The sequence below is a fragment of the Quercus suber genome, unplaced genomic scaffold (genome assembly GCF_002906115.3).
Source record: "Quercus suber isolate HL8 unplaced genomic scaffold, Cork oak 2.0 scaffold_2, whole genome shotgun sequence".
In the NCBI taxonomy this organism is placed as follows: Eukaryota; Viridiplantae; Streptophyta; class Magnoliopsida; order Fagales; family Fagaceae; genus Quercus; species Quercus suber.
This window is the reverse complement of record NW_027069469.1, coordinates 2,297,700-2,319,993: the sequence shown is the minus strand read 5'-3', so window position 1 is coordinate 2,319,993 and position 22,294 is coordinate 2,297,700. Positions and strand designations below refer to the sequence as shown.

Sequence of the window (22,294 nt, the reverse complement as noted above, 5' to 3'; positions counted from 1 at the left end):
TTTTTGAGAAGAGGTGTTCTTCCTCCTTGACCTTGCCCCGCGGACCAAACTGAGTTTATTCCTTTTAATAGTTGATTAATCTTTGTTACCATTTGCTTCTACTACTTTACTTGTCAAAATCATTCATGTGTTGTGATTATGGGTAATTTGGTTATTCGTTATTAAAAGAATCATCTGGTCATTCTAGAATATATATATTGCTCTGTTTTTTGTCAATTATATCTGCCTGCTGCAAGCTTCTCTGAAACAACACTGCCTGCTGCGAACACTCTCCTGGCAGACGGGCCAGTTTGCGCACAAGCCGGCCAAGTTGAGTTCTAGTTGGACCGGTCTGGACTCCCGCAACCCAGAACACTTGGGCCTATAACACGAAAGAGGCAGCCCAGCCCAACATAGTCAAAAAGGCCCCTACAAGCATAAAATATAATATAAAGTACACAGTTTAATTTAAAAAAATTAAGTTTATGAATTTGGATCAAATTATATTATAATAATAATTCACTATTTTCATGAACATTTAATGTGAAATTTTATTCATTCGTATCTACTCAACATATTATATACATAAAAAGTGTTTAAATAATCCATAATAGAAAAATAGCAATTAATTTTTTAAAAATAAATAATAAGTAGAAATGAAGAAGGAAGTTTATCGAAAATATAAAAATGAGATGGAGATGGAGATGAAAGCAAGGGCAATAAATTTTTATAATGATAATTTTTATATTTTACCATAAATTTTGGCTAAATAAAAAAGTATTACTTTTTTCTTCTTCAAAGATATGAACGAGGAGACAAGGGAGAAATTTCCTTGGGGATGGAAATCTCTCATACGTGGTGGGGACGCCATACGCCACCACCACCACCAACACATCTCTCTAGCCGGTTACGGCGAAACTATTCTGTCTCCTTCCTCCTTTATGGATTTAAAAAATAATAATAATAATAATAATAATAAGCAATATAAAAGGAAGAGTAGTAGACTTGACTTGAAACAAAGGATATTGAAGGCGTAGACAAACACACTGAGAAATAAAGAAACAAAGGATATTGAAGGTGTGGACACAAACATTCGGAGAAATAAAGAACAGAGTCCATTCCTTTATTACAAACAATCACTACTAGTCTACTGTTATTTCAATTTCCAATTCTGTAAGTTGTCATTTTTCACACTTATTCATCCCTTATATTTCTTTCCTTTCATTTTTTTTTCTTGAAAAATGAAAAAATCCATATCAAATTGTTTTCTTCTTCCTAATTGCCGTGAAGCAAGAGTTTCAACTTTCAGGGTTTAAACCTCGACTTGGTTTTCTCATTACCAAGAGTGCTTAAATTCCGTAGTATTGTTTTCAAAAATCTATTAAATTATATTTGTCTCGTTTCCTATAGTTAAATAATTTTCAGTCGTCCTTTCTTTGTCAAAAAAAAAAAAAAAAAAAAGAAGCAACAAAAACAGGAGTGTTTTCAGGAGGTTTTGGAGGCCATCGCCGCTGTAATTCCTTCTCACAAATGGGTAAGTTCTCACTTTTAAGTTTTAACGCACAATCCTCTCTTTTTATTATTATTCTTTCACTCCCTGCCTGAAATTAAAATCCCACTTCACATCGTTTTCTTCTTCCCTAATTTAATTATATATTTTTTTCTCAAAAAAAAATTAATTATATATTTTTTACTATTTTTCACACCTATTTATCACTATTATTTCTTTGGACAAAAAATATATTACTTCTTTATCACGTAATAAGTATACATTCCACTCTAATGAATAGCCTTTTCTTATACACAAAGTAAATCCAAATTAATACCAAAATTAATTTTCTTTCTTCAACTAGGACACCATATTAACTTTTCAAGTCACAGTTAGAATTTGAGGTAATTTTTTAATAAATACTTTATTAAACAGGCAATTATCTAATAAGAATTGAATCTGGCTAGGTTTGAGGGTTTGGAGCATTACCATCACTACTACTGTAATTTCAATTTCCAAATCTGTAAAAGTTGCCATTTTATCACGCTTACATTTATTTCTGTCCTTTCATTTTGTCTTTCAAATGGAAAATCCATATCAAATTGTTTTCTTCTTCCTTAATTTACTTTCCTTTATTTTTTTAAATTTTTTTCTCTTATTTTTTATTTTAATGTACTTTGTATTGTTATCTATATTAAAAGTTCCAGATTTATTAGTTACTTCCCACGGTTTCAGAGTACTCAAGGAGCCTCATGTGATTATCATCTTCTTTTTCTTCAACATTTTGGCATAGTTTTGGATAATATTTTAGAGGAAAGAAAAAGATAGGAGACTCAGAGCATTTACAAATAATTAAAAAAGGTACTAACATTTTAGTCAACAAAGTCTAAAATTTACCAATATCAAGCAACGTAAAGTTGTGTAAAAAGGTGTAAATTTACACTAATATTATTTATTATTTATTCTTTTTTTTACATATTTCGAGAATAAAAAAAGATAATGAACAGTAATTATTGTATATGAAGAAATAAAAATAATTAATAAAATTGTTATTTTAATGAAATATAATATAAATAGATAATTTGACTTGAGATGTTTTGAAAAATAAATATATAAAAAAAGTAAGTTATTATATAAAAATAGACAATTTTTTTTAAACCATGCCCATGGAAATTAGGGGGTGTTTCGTACATGTTTTCAAATAATAATTTTCAGTTTCTAAATAATATTTAATATATTTTCACACATTTTTTCACTTGTACATATTTTTATACATGTTTTTAAATAACAATTTTTAATTTTTAAGTACATATATCAAACACGAATTGAGATCTGGAGTATTGCACCAGGTGCAATTACTCCTTTTCTCTCTCACAAACAATTTCGCCATTTTACCTTTTAACTTTAACATTTTATTTTTAAATTTTTTTTAAAGAATTAAGATCATTTTATTTTTTATTTTAATAGTTGAAATTCAACTTTCAATCACAACTATTTAAAGCAATGTCATTACATGCAAAATCTTAAGGACCCATTTGGTACATGTGTTTAAAAATTAAAAATTATTTAAAAATTATTATTTGAAAATATTTATTAAAATACATATAAATAAAAAAATACATTAAAATACGTAAAATATTATTTAAAAACTAAAAATAATAATTTGAAAACGTAAACTAAACACTTATAAATATCACAAATTTCCCAATGCATGCAATTCACACACCCTGGCCCACTTTCCTGTATCTACATGACCTGAAAAGCAAGATGGCATCTAAATTAAATAACAAAGAAATTTAAGTGGTGCTTCACAGCTGGTCACCACGAAATTATTGTCCAGTAGAAAGAGTTGTTGACTTGACTTAAAAACAGGGCATGTGAAATTGGTGATAAACCCGTCTCCTGTGAGGCAGTGACCCTGGTCTCCTTCTTATGCTCAGTCTCTCTCTCACACATAAACTACGCGGAGAAAGAACACTATCTATTTCCTTTAATAAGCAGAAAATCAGCTACGAATAGGAATCGAATCCGGAATTGTTTCAGGAGGGTTTCGATCTGTAAGTTGTCAATATTTCACACCTATTCATTACTTTTATTTCTTTCCTTTCACTACGTCATTGATGTGAAAAATCCACATCAAATTGTTTTCTCTTTCCTTAATTTACTTTCCTTTTAATATATTTCTCTTCATTTTAATTGAATGTATATCTTTTTTTTTTTTAATCTATATTAAAGTGCAAGATTTATCAGTTTCCATGAGCACTCAAGGAGCCTTACCGCCATTACCATCTTCTTCTTCTTCTTCTTCAAAATCTGGGTGGAAATATGAGGTGTTTCTCAGTTTTAGAGGCAAGGACACCCGTAAAAATTTTACGGATCATCTATTTCATGCTTTGAAAGAAAAAGGCATTTTTACCTTTAGGGACGATGAAAAGCTTGAGAGAGGAAAATCTATTTCAGAAGAGCTCTTGAAAGCTATTGAAGAATCAAGATTTGCTATCGTCATTTTCTCAAAAAACTATGCATTTTCCCGATGGTGCTTGGATGAACTTGTCCATATTGTTAAATGCAAGAACAAGATAGGATTGAAAGTTGTGCCAATTTTTTATCATGTGAATCCATCTCACGTACGGGAACAAGAGGGAATTTTTGCACAAGCCTTTGATAAACACAATGAAGAAAGCATAGATAAGGTGGAAACTTGGAGAGCTGCATTGAGAGAAGTAGCCAATCTCTCTGGTCGGGATTTACAAGATAGGTATACTTTCTATGACAAATGTATTTCCTTTAATATTTAAGCTCCGTTTTTTTAAGTAAAATATTTTTAAACTTAAAATAAAATATTTTAAGTGCTTGGTATGACAAGTAAATATTTTTAAGCAAACCACCAAAACTGGGGGCTTAGCCACCGGATCTGACCACCGGTGATCGGGCCACCGGATCTGGCACCTGGAACCATGGATCTGGTGACCGTCATTGGAGCGGTGTCTCTGGCCACTAGAATGACGGCTTTGGTTATCAAACCTCTGGCATCAAAGTGGCATTTCTGGCCACCAAACTGTTGACATTGGTTATCGTTGGAGTGGTGGCTCTGACCATTGGACCACTAGCACCGGTTGTCAAAACTGTGGCACCAAACTGTCGGAAACTGTGGCTTCAAAGTAGACCGGTGACCTAGCCACCAGATGTGGTGAAGGAAGCCACTATGTATTTTCGTAAAATATTTTGCCAAAATTTTAAAGGAAAAATGTTTTACATCCTTTTATAAAAGATTTTAAACATAAAATTTTTTAGAAGTTTGACCACATTTTTTTAACAAACAAAACCTAAAAAATGGGAAAACATTTTCCGAAAATGGTTTACTTCAAAACAAACGGTCTTCTTTCATATATCACGAAGTAAATAATAAATAGTTATTAGAATGTAGCATAATATGCATGGATTCAATTATTACAACATGATACTAGTTAAAATCTTGCCTATTATTTTTATTCCTCCCTTGTGGTTTTATAAGGAGCAATGTTACATTCATCAGAATTTCATAACAAAACCTAGGTGGCAAGCTATTATTGGTTCTAATTTGGACCCACTACTAATATCATTTTTTTACCCATGAATTAACAACTTGCCACCTAGAATTTGTTGACAAATTGTTGTGAATATGTTGTGAGCTTAGCATTTTTCTTTTATAATTGGTTTGGACCATTACTCAATTATTTTCTATCTTGTTCACAGACATGAGTCAAAATTTATCCAACAAATTGTGGAAGATATTATGGAGAAATTGAGTCCAGAATTCTCAAGCTTTACCAAAAACCTTGTAGGAATAGATTCTATCATGGAAAAATTGATCCATTTGTATTTAGGTTCAAGGAACAGGGTTTACATGTTAGGGATTTGTGGTATGGGGGGGCTGGGAAAGACAGCTCTTGCTAGAGCTATTTATCATAGGTATTCAAAATTCTTTGAAGGTTCTAGTTTTATTTACAGTGTTAGGGAAAGATCAAAACCCTCTTTGCTTGAAATACAACAACAACTACTTGAACAAATTTTAGGGAGTCATGAAAAGATATGGGATGTTTATGAAGGAGTTGAAATAATTAAGAGAAGGTTATGTCAGAAAAAAGTTCTACTTGTCCTAGATGATGTTGATCACATGGACCAATTAAAACAATTGGCTGGAGGGCATGACTGGTTTGGATGGGATAGTTGGATCATCATTACAACTAGAGATGAACATTTGTTGGTCCAACATGAAGTGCATAAAATATACAAACCTAAAGCATTAAGCAGTGATGATTCTTTAAAACTCTTTTGTTTGAATGCCTTCAAAAAGGAGCAACCCAAAGAAGGTTATATGCAGCTCTCCCATGATGTTGTAGAATATGCTAGTTGCCTTCCATTAGCTCTTGTTACTCTGGGTTCTTTTTTGTTTGGAAGAACAGTAGAAGACTGGAAAAGTGCATTGGGCAGTTTTAAAAATATTAAAGGAAATATACATGATATACTTAAAATAAGTTACGATGGACTAGAGGAAATGTGGCAGAAGATATTTTTGGATATTGCATGTTTTTTTAGAGGGTGGAGGAAATATTATGTAAAAGAGATATTAGAGAATCGTGGTTTTGATGCAGTAATTGGTATAAGTGTTCTCGTGGATAAATCTCTCCTTACTATAGATGACAATGAAAATTTGGAGATGCATGATCTACTAGCAGAAATGGGTCAAAAAATTATTCGTTTTGAATCAAATGGAAATCTTGGAAAGCAAAGTCGGTTGTGGCTTGCTTCGGACTTGCTTCATGTATTGAAGAGTGATGAGGTAAGAAAAATGACAAAGCTATAATTTTATTTCAATGAATAATATTGAGTTGGTATAGTAAAATAATTTTGTTTAGTAAGTATTTATGTAACGAAATCAAGAATAAAACATTCATTTACCAAAAACCATGCTAATATATTGTCAATGATGATCTCTTCTATTTTGAAAACGTATATTATCTCTTTGTAATTGTTTATGAAATTGAATTTATTTTTCTTGATGTAATGAACTAATTATTCATCTCTTGGTTACTCCCTAGAACAAAAGGCTATCTTAACATTTTTTTAATATAAAAAAAAAAAAAAATCTTTCTATAGGCTTAACCCCCCCCCCCCCCCCCCCCCAAGGTAGAAGTGCACCTTTCAAGTTTTAATGTATGAATTTTAAACAGATTAATAAGAAAAAAAAGACTTAAAAAAGATGTAATACAATCTATTAATAGGCCTTTATATGTAGTACATTTTACTATCAACATATGATGATATACTATGATCTATTAGTTACTAATGGGACTCTTTAGATTCCGTTTGGGTTAGTTTTATGAAAATTCATGTTTTGAAAACTAAAGAAGTTGTGTTTAGAAAATGTGTTTTTCAAAATGAAATTAAGTGTTTGGTAAAATATGTAGAAATTATTATTGATATGAAAAATTGCATCGTGAAAATGCAATTTTCTAGTGATTTCCATGAGCTGCTATTTGAAAATGCAACTTTTCTTCTATTATAAAAATGTAATTTTCCTAAAAATGCAAAACCAAACACCAATCTTATTGGACTTTCATTTAAATTTCTCTTTTTCTTTACAAAATCGCAATGCCAATTGGTATATAATTTGATATACATTTTCCTATTTTTAATAAATTAGTTCTTTTAAACAAAAAATTTTCCAATAGGTAAGCAGATACTGAAGTTTTAAGTAATGAAATAAAGAATAAAACATTCATTTACCCTGCTAATATATTGTCAATGATGTTATCTTACGTTTTTAAAAATGTAATATCTCTTTGTAATTGTTTGCAAAATTGAATTTAATTTTCTTGATGTTATGAACTAATCATTCGACTCTTGGATACTACCTTGAACAAAAGGCTATCCTCACATTTTTTTTTAATATAAAAAAAAAAAAATCATTTTGTAGGCTTTATTTTCTTTATTTTCCTTTTCCATCACTTAAAAAATAATGTTGTGATTTCCTATTTTTCTTCCCTAGTTGGTCTTGAATTTTCTAAAAGGTGGAAGTGCACCTTTCTAGTTTTAATGTATGAATTTTAAATAGATTAATAAGAAAAAATGACTTTAAAATAAGATGTAACACAATCTATTAATAGGCCTTAATATGTAGTACATTTAACTATCAACATATGGTGTAGTACTATGATCTATTGGTATTAATGGGACTCTTCAGAATCAGTTTGGGTTAGTTTTATGAAAATTCATGTTTTGAAAAATTTAGAAGTTGTGTTTAGAAAATGTGTTTTTCAAATTGAAATTAAGTGTTTGGTAAAATATGTAGAAATTATTGTTGATATGAAAAATTGCAACGTGAAAATGCAATTTTATAGTGATTTCCATGAGTTGCTATTTGAAAACACAACTTTTTTTTCTATTATAAAAATGTAATTTTCTTAAAACGCAAAGCCAAACACCAATCTTATTGCATTTTCATTTAAATTTCTCTTTAACTCCACTAAATCGCATTGCCAAATGGTATAATTTGAAGTATATTTTACTATTTTTAAGTATTACATTTGGGGTTGGACCCACCATACTAGAGGAGGAATAAAATAAATATATATTTTAGAGAGTTTTATATATGAAAACTTAGGGAGTAGATGTTTTTTTTATCTCCTTTACAACTTTAAAAACGGTATAAAACTTAAATAATTCTATTATTCTTATCATTTGATTAGGCAAATCACCAAGCCTTTGCTTTTGAAATCTTAGGCAACAGGTGCAATTCAAGCCATAGTTGTTAAAGGCCGGGAAGAGGATTTCAACCTCGAAGAAATTTCTGAAGGGTTTTCAAAGATGTCTAATCTTAGATTGCTGATAATTCATAGTTTTTATCTCAGAGATAAAAAGAGTTCTCTTAATTGCCAAAGACATCTTGCTCTTCCTAATAACCTAAGATATCTTCGGTGGGATAACTGTCCTTTCAAATGTTTGGCATCCAGTCACAAACAACGAATGGCGTTTGTTCACCTTGACTTGCAGTACAGCCAATTTGAATATCTTTGGGAAGGAGTAATGGTAATTTTGTTTTTTTTTTTTTAATTGCGTTTCTATTATTTTTTATTATTTCTCCTTTTTTTTTTTTTTTAATTGTTGATACAAATACAAATACACTCCCGATGTATTTGAGCTTCCTCCTTTCATTTATAAAGCTGTTTTATTAAATTAATTTCTACGTTTTATGAAAAATCTTTTTTATTTTTTTTGTTAACAGCGTTCCGCCAACTTAAAGTACATGGATCTTAGTTCCCAAAACCTCATTAGGACACCTGACTTTTCAGGTGTTCCGATACTTGAGAAACTAAGAATTTCTAATTGCGGCCAATTGGTTGAGATCCACCCATCTATTGGACAACTCAAAAAGCTTAGGGACTTATATCTGTACTGGTGCGTTTCTCTTACCAATCTTCCCAGCATGTCTGCTGAAATGATGCAGTCCCTTACGGATCTTGATCTTTCTCGTTGCTATAAAATCAGTTCGTTTCCTAAATTTACGGGAATTATGAAAAGCCTATCGAGACTCAATTTGGCCTGGACTGCTATTAAGAAAGTAGAACCCTCATCAATCGAGTGTTTGCCTGCCCTTACTTTCTTAGATCTAAGTCACTGCACACGTCTTGAATGTCTTCCAAGCAACATGGATAATTTGAGGTCTCTTAAAACACTCGATCTTTCCCAATGCTCAAAACTAAAATCGTTGCCAAGGCTTCCATCAAATGTAAGTTATAAAGAGCCTGAAGTTTTTTCTTTCCTAAACTTTTCACCAGAAGGGGTCAAACTAAGTATCTGGTCACAACCTCTCTCCCAATGGCTTCCATTTGATGAGAGCGGCAGTCTAGCGGGATTTACAAAACTGTTCCATTTCCTACGGGTAATCTCTTCTCTCTCTTCTCTCTCTCTCTCTCTCTTGAATAGTTAAATAATAACAGTTAACAATAGTCGTGTTTTGGTTTGGGTACAGGGGCTCCTTTTTCATGAAGCCGTTTTGGGTGGATATATTATTCGGGCATGGTCAGCTGTAAAAGAGGGGTTTTCAATAAACATAAAGCTGCCTTCAAATTGGTATAATAGTAAATGGATAGGATTTGCTCTCTGGGCATCACTTCCACAACTTCCACGTGTTGTAGAAGTGAAAGATGGTTTTGGATTTTGTAAGATAACCTTTGGTGGTATGCTTCGGAATCACGGTTCCTTTGTACATTCTACTACCTATATAAACGGTATTTGCCTATTGTATTTGTCTCGTGAGGATTGGTTTGGTACTGTTGGGAATGATGAATGCAGTCAGATTACGGTTATGTTCTGTAACTCAAGTTTCTCAACCGTACATTTATGGGGGGAATGTGGCGTCAGTTTTATATACAACCAAGGAGTGGTCCATGTGGATGAGGTCAAAGAAACAAATGCACCATGTTTTATTGAGAGCTTTGGGGAAGTATCCATCTATAAATTAACTGGTAAAAGTCCATCTCAACCATCCTTCCCATTAATGGCCAATCCTATTCTATCTTATTTTCTTTCTAACTACATATACATCTGGTTTTGTCACTGGCAAGTAAGTCAAGTCATTTTTCTTTTTCTTCTGTTGGCTCACCATGTGCAAGCATATATATATTCTTCATAATCATTGGTTTCATGCTTTCCAAAATAGTTAGGAAGCAAACTCAAATTACACTCATTAGTAATGAGTAAATTATTATAATAATCATCATACTAACTCAGGTTTTCACATATATGCAGGTGGTGATGATGATGATGGGGTAAATAAATTCCGTCATGATGTACACAAATTGGGTGATGATTTTGATGATGATGATATATAGAGTTGGTGATGGTAATGATTGACATGACTGCAAAAGATGACACCTAAGGGCTGTTAATACTTGACTATCTTTTTTTCATTGGATGGATTTCAATCAAGGCTTAGGCAATTAGATGTGTACATGCATTTCAATCAGCCTGACCATGTTTTAATCAATCTGTATTTGGTTTATTTACAATGATTTGGAAACTTGTTCAAGTGGCATATCTGTGCATCTTGTTTCAAAATGAAAATGGAGTTGAAGATCTACTTTTACAGGGAATCTAGGTATAGACAGATGATGAGTTATAAGGTTTTACTAATTATATTTCTTCTTGGGTGATTTCAAGTGAGTTTAGTGCTATTGGATTGCATACAAGCATTACTTCAGGTAACTTTGTCACATTTCACTCTTCTATGTGGATTTGAGTTAATGTCTATGAGAAAGTGATTTGTGAAATTTGAAGCCGAACTTTAAGGTTATAAGTTTTTACCAATGTAGCTATGGTATGAAATAAGCATTAATTTAAGTATTCTGTCTTGAATATTTTCCTTGCAGTTCAAAAGTTGCAAGTTTCAAACAAGTTCACTTGTAAAGTTATATGCTTTTTAGATTATAATGGAGCCCTATATATTCAAGAGGAAATGTCCTGTTAGTGGTTATGCTTGCCTTTAAACTGTGTTATTTTCTACCATGCATCGAGGATTATTAGAGGGCATGTTTGGCAACATTTAGGAGCCTATTTTGCAATCTAGTATGTACCTTTTTGGCATTCGTTGTACACTTGAGAGGGAAAGGCCTTTGGATCAGATTCTTGATAGCGTCTATTTAACAAGCATTTCTGTTTGCTCTTGGAAAAAATTTAATTATTAGGCAAAAACAGATTAATGGGCAATCTTAGAAGTTATTCCTTTCTTTAAATTTGCTTCCCTAACCCATCATTTCCCTCTTATTGTGCAATTTATGTTCAATTTACTTAATGGGCACTCAAAATACAAGTGTGCTCTACATTTCATACTTTTCTTGTAGAGCACATAATTTAGATCACCTGTGTAACCCCAATGCAGCATTCTTTCTAGAGTGCCTAATCTACTCCTCATTACTAGCCAACAATAGAATGCAAGTCTTGTAATTGCTTGAGAGAATCAGATGATTTTCCCCAGTTGATTTTTATTTTTATTTTCTTGTTTCTAGTTTTGCTGCTTCTAATTTCTTAAGTTTATTGTGAATGAAATTTCTTATACATAAAAGAATTAAAACAGGGAAAAAAAAAAAAAAAAACCTGCAAAACAAAAGTGGAAGGGACTCTTACCACCTTTAGGTTCTTTACAATTAGACCATCCACTTCTTGATTGTGGCTTGCCCTTATTGGAATTGATTGTTCAGACCAACCATATGTGCTGTCAAATTGGTGTCTTCAGCTTTCTTTACATTCCAATCGCTTCTGCATTTGTGCCAATGCCTTGCTTTTATCAGTGTAGATTAGAAGGCACACCTTTAGATTTACCAATTGCTAATGAAATATATGTATCCATAGTAAAGCTGCAAAATTTCTCAGCCCAATCCAGTATTGGGCTATCAAAACTTTGGTCATGTTGAAACTAGACTACCTTTGTCCTTGACTGAACCTCAGCTAGCCTGCTTAGTCTATGTTTTATGTTGGATTGAGCTCATGCTTGTTCACAAGCCTGAGTAAACTTTATTAATGTGCTAAAATCAACAACATAAAATCTGTTAATTTACTCATACAAATTGGCCATCTGAAAGCATAATTCTTTGACACTGATGTTTGTTTAATTTATTGTTGCTGTTATTATCATCATCACATCATAATTTTAATTTTACCATAGATGTCTTTTGGTTTGAGAATCTGAAATGTCAGACTAAGATGTATAATTCAGTCATCATGATAAGTGAATTTTTGTGGCTGCTAAGCAGTGTGTGAGATGACTGGTGCATGAAGGGCTTTAAACGGACAAGCCAATGGGGCAGAGCTATTCCTTCTGCATATGGGAGCTATTCTTTCACTTCATCGTTCCTTCTGCTGGAATGGTTTGGTAAACTATTTTTGTTCTCTGTCAAGAAAATGGCAGACTTCATTTTTTGGCTAGACATATTAAGTCTCTTGACATTTTGTTGCATGCCAATCATTATACTAGGCTTCTAATTTCTCACTGTATGCAGCTTGGAAATTACTTATTTGTGCTACTAGCCTACTACATGCCACATGCATTTGGAGCCACATAAAAGTTTTCTCTAAACGTGTTTCCTTATGCCTGAACTTATCTAAGCACTTGGGCTTCAAATGAGTTGGGAGGTGGGAATCCACAAGCAGCTAAAATGACTTTCAAGATTGCAATGGTTCTTGTAGTTGCAGAGATGGTTATCATAGGCATGATTCTCTTCTTTTGCCGCAATGTTTTGGGCTATGCCTTCAGCAGAGAGAAGGAAGTTTTGGGTCATGATTTGTCTCTTTATAATCATGGATGGCTTACTAGCAGTACTTTCAGGGTAACTTTCTCACATTTCTCTCATGTAATGGGCTTTTACTTGGAGCAAAACTTTTGAATTTCTAACTTATTTATTCAAGGTATACCATCAACTGAGCATTCATTCATTATTCAGTTTAGAATATTTTCTTTAGAATTTAGAAGTTAACTATTAGTAAATAAAATATAAAAATAAATAAATAAAGGTATCAAACAAGTTTGCTCTTGAATAATTCTGTTTTTGGGTTATAAATTATAATAGTTGTGGCCTAATCGTTAAGTATCTTTCTTCAAAACAGACCAGCATATCAAGACAATGTAGAAGTTGTAATCTTCCTTGATGCAATGCCATTAACCCTACAAATCTATTTTCTGCTTTGCATCAGGGGTTGCTAGAGGAAGTGGCAGGTAGCATATGGGAGCCTATGTCAATTTTGGGGCATGTTATCTAGTTGGGGTTCGATTAGTCATCGTTTTGGCCTTTATTGTACACTGAAGAGGGAAAGGCCTGTAGAGTGGACTATTGACATTGTGCAGTGTACAGGCATTTCTATTTCTACTTGCTCTTAAAACAAGTTTCACAAATTGGCAAAAAAAATTCATTATTGCCAAGAAAAAAAAATCTCCCTCTCTTTATAATTGGTTTTTCTCACACCAAAAACTACAATTCATGTTCAACTTGATCATATAATACGAAAATTTGGAATCTTATAATTTTTTTTTTTTTTTTGAATAACTCATGTCTAATCTATATGTTTTAAATTTGATGGTTAGTGAAACATTTTAGGCTAATCAGAATAAACCAATTTTGAAATCTTAGTTGGATTTATGTTGATGTTTCAAGCATCAAAAGCAAGAGAGAGGATATTTGATGGTAAATTTTAGTCTGGACTCAAGAGTGGATCAAGTTTAATGGCCAAAATATATTATTTGTGATTCCAAAGACTATATTATTTGGCTTATCCAGTTTTCAAAAAAAAAAAAAAAATGCTATAATTTTGTGGAGTTTCAAATCAAATCCTATAATTTTGTTAGTTTCAAATCAAATTCTTGATCGTTACAATGTCATGAAGTTAGAAATGCATCAATGCTTTAAAAAGGGTTGAGTCCTCTTTTGATTTGTAATAATGCTTCATTCAAGATAGATAAAAGAACACAATGAAGTAGTGTGCTAAGTTGAGTCCTCTATTGAATGCTATCAGATCAGGTGGCAAGAAATGCTATATGGAGAAAGCAAATAAGGAAAACCAACTCCAGAATTTTGTAGGGAAAGTTCCACTAATGTGGTGCTAAGAGGATAAGATGAAAGAGTTTTAAAAGTTTGGGTATCATTGATTCTTGAAGTCAATCAAACAGTGATAGAGGCTTTAGCGTTTAGACAAGCTATCCTCTTTGACCTTGTCAAAAATGAAAAATTCAATAATGTTATTGTAGAGAGAGAAATGCTCTACAGGTAGTTCAAGCTATTCAAAGAAAATCCTAGTTGGTCAAAGTTTTTGTAATGGACTTTTAGAGCATGATTTTGAAGGTCCTTTGCTCCCTAGCAGCTTTCATTGAGATACGATTTAAGCCCTGTTGTATGATTCCTCTGGGTGTAGTTAGCTTTTTATAAAGCTCCATTTTGTGATGGAAAAAAAAAAGAATTTAAAATTCAGAATCCAACTAAAAAAAAAAAAAATAGTTTAGGGTTTATATTGACACAATTTTAAAAGTTTAGGGCTTAATTTTAAATTAGCGGAATTATCAAGTTTAATTTGTAATATAGTCTTATTATATACCTCCTATGGTTTAATTTAAAAATTATAAGATTTAATTTGAAATTACACTTAAAATATAATATTTTCTTTCTACAGGAAAATATAACGTTCTAATTCTAAATGTACAGTACTATAAAAAATTTTGATGGATGAAAAAAAAAAAAAAAAACCCCTCAATTGTCCAAACAAGGTGATCAGATGAAACTCTTTAAAAAAAAAAAAAAAAAAAAAACCCCTCAATTGTCCAAACAAGGTGATCAGATGAAACTCTTTAAAAAAAAAAAAAGGTGAGATGAAACTCTTCTTAAAAAATTGAGATTAAATGCTTTTTTGTTTAAAAAAAAGAAAAAGGTGAGAGAATTTTTTTTAGAGAAAAGATTTTACTAACGGTTGCCCTGCCCTTAGGAAATCTATTAATAAATTATTTTAGGAAACTATTTTAACTTAGGGAGAAGTTAATAAATGCCCTAAATATATTGATTTATGAATTATTTTAAAATTTAAATTTTTTTTTTTTTTGAAAATGAACTATTTGTAAAAGTTTATTATGGAAAAAAAAGTAACTAACATTTACATTTTTTTTTTTTCAAAAAAATGACATTAAAACTTTCAAAAATAATTCATTAAAAAATGTCCTATAGACAACCATTAACAAAACTCATTTAGTTAATCTAAATTGAATGATTAATAGAAATATAGAATAATAGATAACTAATCATGCCCTTCTATAAATTCTCTCTCACAAGATAGGCAGTATTTTTGTGGAGTATTTTGAGAAGCTCTTCACATCGTCGCAACAGGTGGTGAGCAATGAGATGCTTGATGCTTTACATACAAAGGTGACTGATAGAATGAACTCCATGCTTATTCAAGACTTTCAAGCCCACGAAGTAGAGAAAGCATTAAAACAGATGCATCCAATGAAGGCACGGGGACCCGACGGTATGCCTCCATTATTTTATCAGCATTTTTGGCCTACTATAAGCTCCATTGTTATTCAAACTGTTCTTGGTTTCCTTAACCATGGAATAGCACCTCCTAAATTTCATGACATGCACATTGTGCTCATACCAAGGACTTGGCAAGTGTTACTGACTACAGACCGATAAGTTTGTGTAACGTTGTCTATAAGTTAGCATCTAAGGCAGTAGCCAATAGGTTAAAGGTGGTCTTACAGGACATTGTAGGTGAGAACCAGAGCGCTTTCGTTGCGGAGAGACTTATCACGGACAATGTATTGGTAGCTCATGAACTAATGAACCATGTCAACAGGAAAAGGAAAGGGAAGACAGGGGAGATGGCGCTAAAACTAGACATGAGTAAAGCATATGATTGGGTGGAGTGGGAGTGCTTGCAACAAATAATGAGGAAGCTTGGTTTTCATGATAAATGGATTAGGTTGGTCATGAGCTGTGTATCCTCGATAACATATGCGGTGCGAGTCAATGGAGTTCCCTATGGATAGATTTCACCTACATGTGGACTGCGTCAAGGGGATCCACTGTCACCCTATGTGTTTCTTATTGTTGTCGAAGGTCTGTCTGCATTACTACACAAAGCCATCCGAGAAAAGAAGTTGAGGGGCGTTGCAGCTTCGACAAGGGGCCCAAGAATATCACACTTATTCTTCGCTGACGATATCCTCATTTTTGGAAGAGCCACTACAATGGAGTGTAACGAGATACAGAGGATACTACAAGTTTACGAGACATCATTTGGACAGCAACTAAATCGGAGTAAGACATCGTTGTTTTTCAGCCCTAACACTGACATGAGCACAAAGGAATCAATTAAAGCCATGTTTGGCGCACAGGTTATTCGAGCACATGAATCCTACCTAGGTCTCCCGTCATTGGTAGGCAAGTCGAAAAGAAATACATTTGCTCAGTTGAAACAAAGGGTAGCAAATAAGGTCTCGGGCTGGAAAGAAAAACTTCTTTCTAGTGCTGGGAAGGAAGTACTGATCAAGGCAGTGGCTCAAGTGGTGCCATCATACACCATGAGCTGTTTTAAGCTCCCAAATAAGCTGTGTGATGAATTGACAGGTCTAGTGAGACAATTCTGGTGGGGACTGGTGAGGGATGAAAAGAAGCTAGCTTGGATGAGCTGGGAAAAGATGTGCTTACCTAAGGAGAGATAAGCAGGTTACTAGTACAAAAATTCTTCCTTTCTACAAAATTGTCCCCCCACCCTCCCTCCCTTCTTCTAATTCATCTTCTTCTTTATACTGCAATTTATGTCAACTTTATCACATAGCATGAATTTTCAAAGCCTTCTAACTATTTCAGACTAGGGTAATTGGTGTCAAATCCATATTTTATTAAAATTGGTGGTGATTGAAATGTGCTAGGCCTTTAGACTAAAATAGTTTTGAATGCTTAGTTGGATTTTTATTGATGTTTCAGGTTTTCAAAGCTAGAGTGGGGATATATCAGTGAGACTATTTTAGTAGATAAGGTAATAATAGAGAACAATTTATGTTTCTACTTTCTTAAGTTTATTGTTAATGAAATTTCTTATTCTTAAAAGAAGAAAAATTAAAAATATATATATAAAAAAAAAAAAACTGCAAAACAAGAGACTAGAAGGGACTCTCACGAAAGTTACTCCACCTTTAGGTTCTTTACAATTAGATCAACCACTTCTTGATTGTGGCATGCCACTTATTTTACTTGATTGTTCAGACCAACCATACGTGCTGTCATATTGGTGGCTTCAGCTTTCTTTACATTCCAACCGCTTCTGCATTTGTGCTAATGCCCTGCTTTTATCAGTGTAGAATAGAAGGCACACCTTTAGATTTACCAATTGCTAATGAAACATATGTATCCAGCTGCAAAATTTCTTAGGTAAGGTAGGTGGCTCAATCCTATTATGGCATCCCATTTGTAAATGTTCAAGTATTATGCTAATTTTCGTATTCACCTTGTGTAGTGCTGGCAGAAGCAAGAGAAATTATCCTCATAAATTTTTTAAACGTGAAAACTAGAGACTGTGTAGTCTTTACCATGTCTATACTTCATAATCATTGGTGACATGCCTTCTAGAAATCGCAAGGAGGGACTCCAATTATATTGATTATTAATGAGTAAATTGCTATTATTTTTTGTTTTGATTATAGTACCATACTAACTCAAGTTTTCACATATATGCAGATGATAACGATTAACATGTCAGTAGAAGATGACACTCATGTTCTGTTTATACTTTGTCTAGCTGCTAAATGGGGAGGATTTTCACATGAGGATTTCAGTTGAGGCTATGACTACTAGATGTGCATAAGCATTTCTGTCAGTCTGACTGGTAAGTTGTATCGAATTTATATATGGTTTTGGTTATAATGATTTGGAAATGTATTCAGGTGACATATACTTATATCTTGTTTCATAAAGACAGTAGAGCCAGGATCTTTTCTTTCATCTTCTTCTTTTTATTTTTATTTTTTTATATAGTTTCAGTTATGATGATTTTCATAGGATGAATCGATGATGTTCATAACTGTTATTAAATAGCCTACAAGGCACAAGTTATACTTTCAGGTGACTTTCCCACAAGCTATACCTTTTTCTTCCCCATACACTTTTTTTTTTTTTTTTTTGATAAGTAAGAAAGGTATATATTCAAAAAACTGTTTTATAAAAAAGCACAAAGCAAATCTGAACGGTTTTAGACCCCTTAAAACACAACCAGATTGGTTAGCCTAGATTAATTAGCCAAGTTGTTACTTAGTCAAATTATGCAATTCTAGGTTAAAGCAATCAAATAATCATATCAAAATAATAAAGCAGCGGAATAATAAAAAACACAATGATATGATCACCTAGGAAACCATACAGTAAAAACCTGGGAATGATTTGACCTAGCTATCCTCAAGGTAAACTTGAATCCACTATGCGAAAGAATTGAAATTCATACAGAAGGACTACAAGCACTCCGCTTGACTTCCTAATGCTACCCATCAGTAGAACTTACAGACACGACCACGTGCAAGCTCCAAATCCACGGACTCCTTCTTTCTTGGACTCTTCAATCAACTACAAGCACCTCCGCTTGTTTATCTTTAAGCTTCAATGGTAGCAACCAAGTTGATCATCAAGATATTGATACTATCTCTAACTTGAAAACCCTAAACTTTGTGTAAAGGAAAGCTCCTCTAGATCTCACAAGAGATTTACACAAAACAGCAATGTATGAGCAACAATACAACTGGAGCAACCCTAAAAACGTGGTTAGGGTTTTACCTTATATACCTAGGGTAAAAACATAAAACCCTAAACGTTTAATGAGTTAGGACTGAGTTGGAAATTCTGCAGAAAACGCACTCTGGTCGATTTTCGATCGATCGAATCTATTCTTCGATCGATCGAGTCAGACCGAAATGCCCCAATATATCTGCAGTCTCTCGATTCCAACTTTACAATAATTAAACAACTTTGAGCACACTATAACAAGACTAAACATATTGTTTTAATCATGGTTTGCCAATATTACACATTAGAGTTCTAAATACATAAATTCCTAAACCTTTAGAACCTAACAAACTCCCCCTTTGGCAATCCGTGACAAAACCCTAATTAAAAACTTAAAGTTTTACAAGTAAACAGCCCTTTACAAAGATAATGCTCATAAACTTCAAATTCAACCCTAACTACTATCCATCGGTTGCAAGTGTAGACAGCAGCTTAGTTGAATCAACCTGTATATTCCTGAAATACTCAACAAACGCATAAACGCATGTGTGACAGAAAAGAATAAAACAACAGGTATAACATTCTTGTAAGATTCACACAACACAAAATAAAGACATATATGAATGAACATCTCATAAATATAAATCAATAAGCAGTGAATCACAAATCAACAAGAATCAATGAAAAAAAAAAAACATGTATATCAATCAATGTTACTCCCCCTAACATGAATATCCCCAAAAAATGATATACAAAGTGAAGTACCTAGATACAATCTAAAAACTCCACAAGCTCCTCTCAAAAAGTAACAAAAAATCTCCCCCTAACTACAAAACTCCTCTACATGCCAAAACACCACTCCCCCTTTTTGTGACGGAATGCCAAAGAGCAATCATAGGTCGCCATCAAAAGGAGGTGGTGAAGGTGAATGAAGTCACACTAAGTCGGTTCGAAGAGCACGAATCTCATCTAGTAAGTCCACCAAAATCTGACCATGAGTCGCCTAAACGGTCACGACAGTTTCCAGAGTACGACGAACATCAAAGTTGGTCGAAGGAGGTGGAGGAACATCAGTAGCAGTAGCATCATCACCAACTGGATCAGGAACATCCTCACCAGCAAGACCTGTAGAAGAAGCAGGAGGAGGTACGCTACTAGACGGCTCAGACCTAGGGTGTTTAGAACCAGCTCGAAGATGAGCGGTCTTCTGTCTAAGAAAAGACGCACCTATGGGAGCTATCACATGAATGAACTCAGAGGAAGGGAAGTCACTAAGGTCAAGATAGAGCAAAATCCTATGAATAAAAATAGGATGTACAAGAGCATGAGAAGTAGATGAACTCCTATAAACATCGTTCAAAGAACGAAGAAAGAGATGGGGAAAACTAATAGGAGCATCAGTAACCAGAGCGTACAAAAATACACACCTCTCAAGAGGAATGGTGTGAACATGAGAAATGGGCCAGATGGAATGACACGTTATCCTAAAGAACAGATAGTGCAACCCGGAGAGCTCAGCAAAAGTGATCCTAGGATTAGAACCCCACTGGACAGAAGTCCCAGTGATGTAAGACAAAACGTCGCTCAGCTCGGGAGACTCGTCATATGGATAGACAAGATTCCGGACCAACGGTACTCCTAGAGCATCAGTCACTACCTGAGGAGTAAGGGTATACTTTACGCCTCGTATCCAACTCTTTACTAAAGTGTTGGAATCATAGATGTGGATAGAGATGTTCGAAAAAAAACTCTCTAATCAAGGCAGAAGGTGGAGGAGGATCAGAAATGTCCAACAAGGGTAACCAGCCCCGACGCTCAAAGTTCACCCTAATGGCAGGATCAAGTTCATCTAGCAGAACAGAACGCTCAGCCCAAATCTTTCTCTTAAGGTTAAGTTTCTCAAAAAGCTCTTGGTTTTTCTCACTCGGAAACCTCTCATGATCAAAGGAAGGAGGGGATGGAGAAGAAGAGGGAATAGTCCTACGGGCTCTAGTCTTCCTAGGCATGATGCTAAGGAAAGGACTAGATTTGAAAGCATTAGAATGTTTGATGATGAATCTTTTGATGAATTCTATGCTAAATTAAACGATATTGTCAATTCTGCTTTTAATTTGAGTGAATCTATGATCAACCTAAAATTGTTAGGAAGATACTTAGATCTTTAACTGAAAACTTAGACCCAAAGTGACTGCCATCACTGAAAGCAAGGATGTGGACTCCATCCCTGTTAATGAGCTTGTAGGATCTCTTCAGTCCTATGAGTCTAACCTACCTAAAGTGAACAAATCCAAATCAATGGTTCTTAAGTCAGTTGATGATGTTGATGGTGGTGGATTTGATGATAAGCTTTCTGCTACAGAGATTGTCTATCTTGCCAAAAATTTCAAAAACTTTCTTAGAAATACCAACAAAAATGCAAGAGGTACATACACTGCTGAACCTAAAAATTTTAGGAAGAATGATCCCACTAAGTTAATAACCTTGAAAAACCTAAAGAAAAAGTTGGTCAATCTTCAAATAATTCTTTGATCCTCAGTGTTTTGGTTGTCAAGGGTATGGTCATGTGAAATCTGAATGTCCTACATTCTTAAGGACTAAGGGTAAAACTATGGCTGTAACCCTTAGCGATAATGAGGTTTCCGATGATGAGTCCGGATGTGATGAGGATGGAAACTTCATTACTTTCACTACTACTGCTGTACTCAATGAAAGCATATCTGTTGAAGAGAACCTTCTGATGGGGAATTCTCTGAGGATGCAGATCTTCAAGAGGCCTACAATAAACTCTGCAAAATTGCTGCTAGGGATGCTATGAATGTAGAACTTGGCCTGAAGAAAATTGATTCTCTTGAACTTGAAAAGAAAAATTTACTTGTTAAACTGTTTGATGCTAATGATCTTTTGAACAATGTTAAATCTAAGAACATGCTTTTGCTTGATAAAGTTAAAACTTTGGAACATGATTTATCTGTTGCTAGATCTGCTAATTCTAAACTTGATCACATGCTGAATGTTCAAAAGTATCCTTCTGATAAATCTGGGTTAGGATATGTTGAAAGCATCTCTGACTCTACACCACATTCCACGAATTTTGTTCCTTCTTCTTCTTATAAACCTTCGGTGAGTGAGGTTGTGAGTGAAACTGTCAAACCACCTGTGAGTGAGGTAGTCAAACCCGTAGAAGTTTCACTTCCTAAGAAGAATAGGGTTGATCTGAGAGAAACTAAACCTACCATTTCTAAGGACAAGATGCATGGTAAACCTGCTTGGGTTTGTCATTTTTGTGGTAAGTCCGGACACATTCGTCCTAACTGTTACAAGCTTCAAGCTGCTAAGAGAACAAACAAACCAAAAGTGTCTGTGTCTCAAGTACAAGATCCTATGGCACTTATTGGTGAATTAGTAAAGGTTTTGAACCTTTATTCCAATCCTAGAGTTGGAAATCACTCGAATGTGAATAAGAACTCCAATGCTCGTGATGCATCTAAAAGGTTTTGGATGCAAAAGACTCGACCTAATTGAGTCTTTCTGACAT

The 22,294-nt window shown here is 33.6% G+C and overlaps 2 protein-coding genes across 3 annotated transcripts; both read left to right on the top strand.

Annotated features, from left to right (window-relative positions):
* The first annotated feature begins 1,020 nt into the window (after positions 1 to 1,020).
* Positions 1,021 to 13,530, top strand: LOC112013990 (disease resistance protein Roq1). Of its 2 annotated transcripts, none has more exons than XM_024046372.2 (12): positions 1,021 to 1,152; positions 1,442 to 1,513; positions 3,341 to 3,525; positions 3,704 to 4,226; positions 5,204 to 6,290; positions 8,234 to 8,539; positions 8,736 to 9,392; positions 9,483 to 9,978; positions 10,262 to 10,713; positions 12,262 to 12,380; positions 12,508 to 12,834; positions 13,199 to 13,530. In XM_024046372.2, exons 4-9 carry the CDS (start codon positions 3,724 to 3,726, stop codon positions 10,342 to 10,344), a joined length of 3,132 nt encoding a protein of 1,043 aa, XP_023902140.1. In that variant the 5' UTR covers positions 1,021 to 1,152; positions 1,442 to 1,513; positions 3,341 to 3,525; positions 3,704 to 3,723; the 3' UTR covers positions 10,345 to 10,713; positions 12,262 to 12,380; positions 12,508 to 12,834; positions 13,199 to 13,530. The 2 variants fall into 2 exon arrangements, with proteins under 2 accessions (XP_023902140.1, XP_065616323.1); XM_065760251.1 differs by having other exon boundaries at positions 12,508 to 12,913.
* A 2,705-nt stretch (positions 13,531 to 16,235) lies between these two features.
* On the top strand, positions 16,236 to 17,826 carry LOC112013903 (uncharacterized). The gene is made up of 3 exons (XM_024046284.1): positions 16,236 to 16,687; positions 16,975 to 17,026; positions 17,725 to 17,826. The coding sequence occupies exons 1-3, from the start codon at positions 16,236 to 16,238 to the stop codon at positions 17,824 to 17,826; spliced, it is 606 nt and encodes a 201-aa protein (XP_023902052.1).
* The last annotated feature ends 4,468 nt before the right edge of the window (positions 17,827 to 22,294 follow it).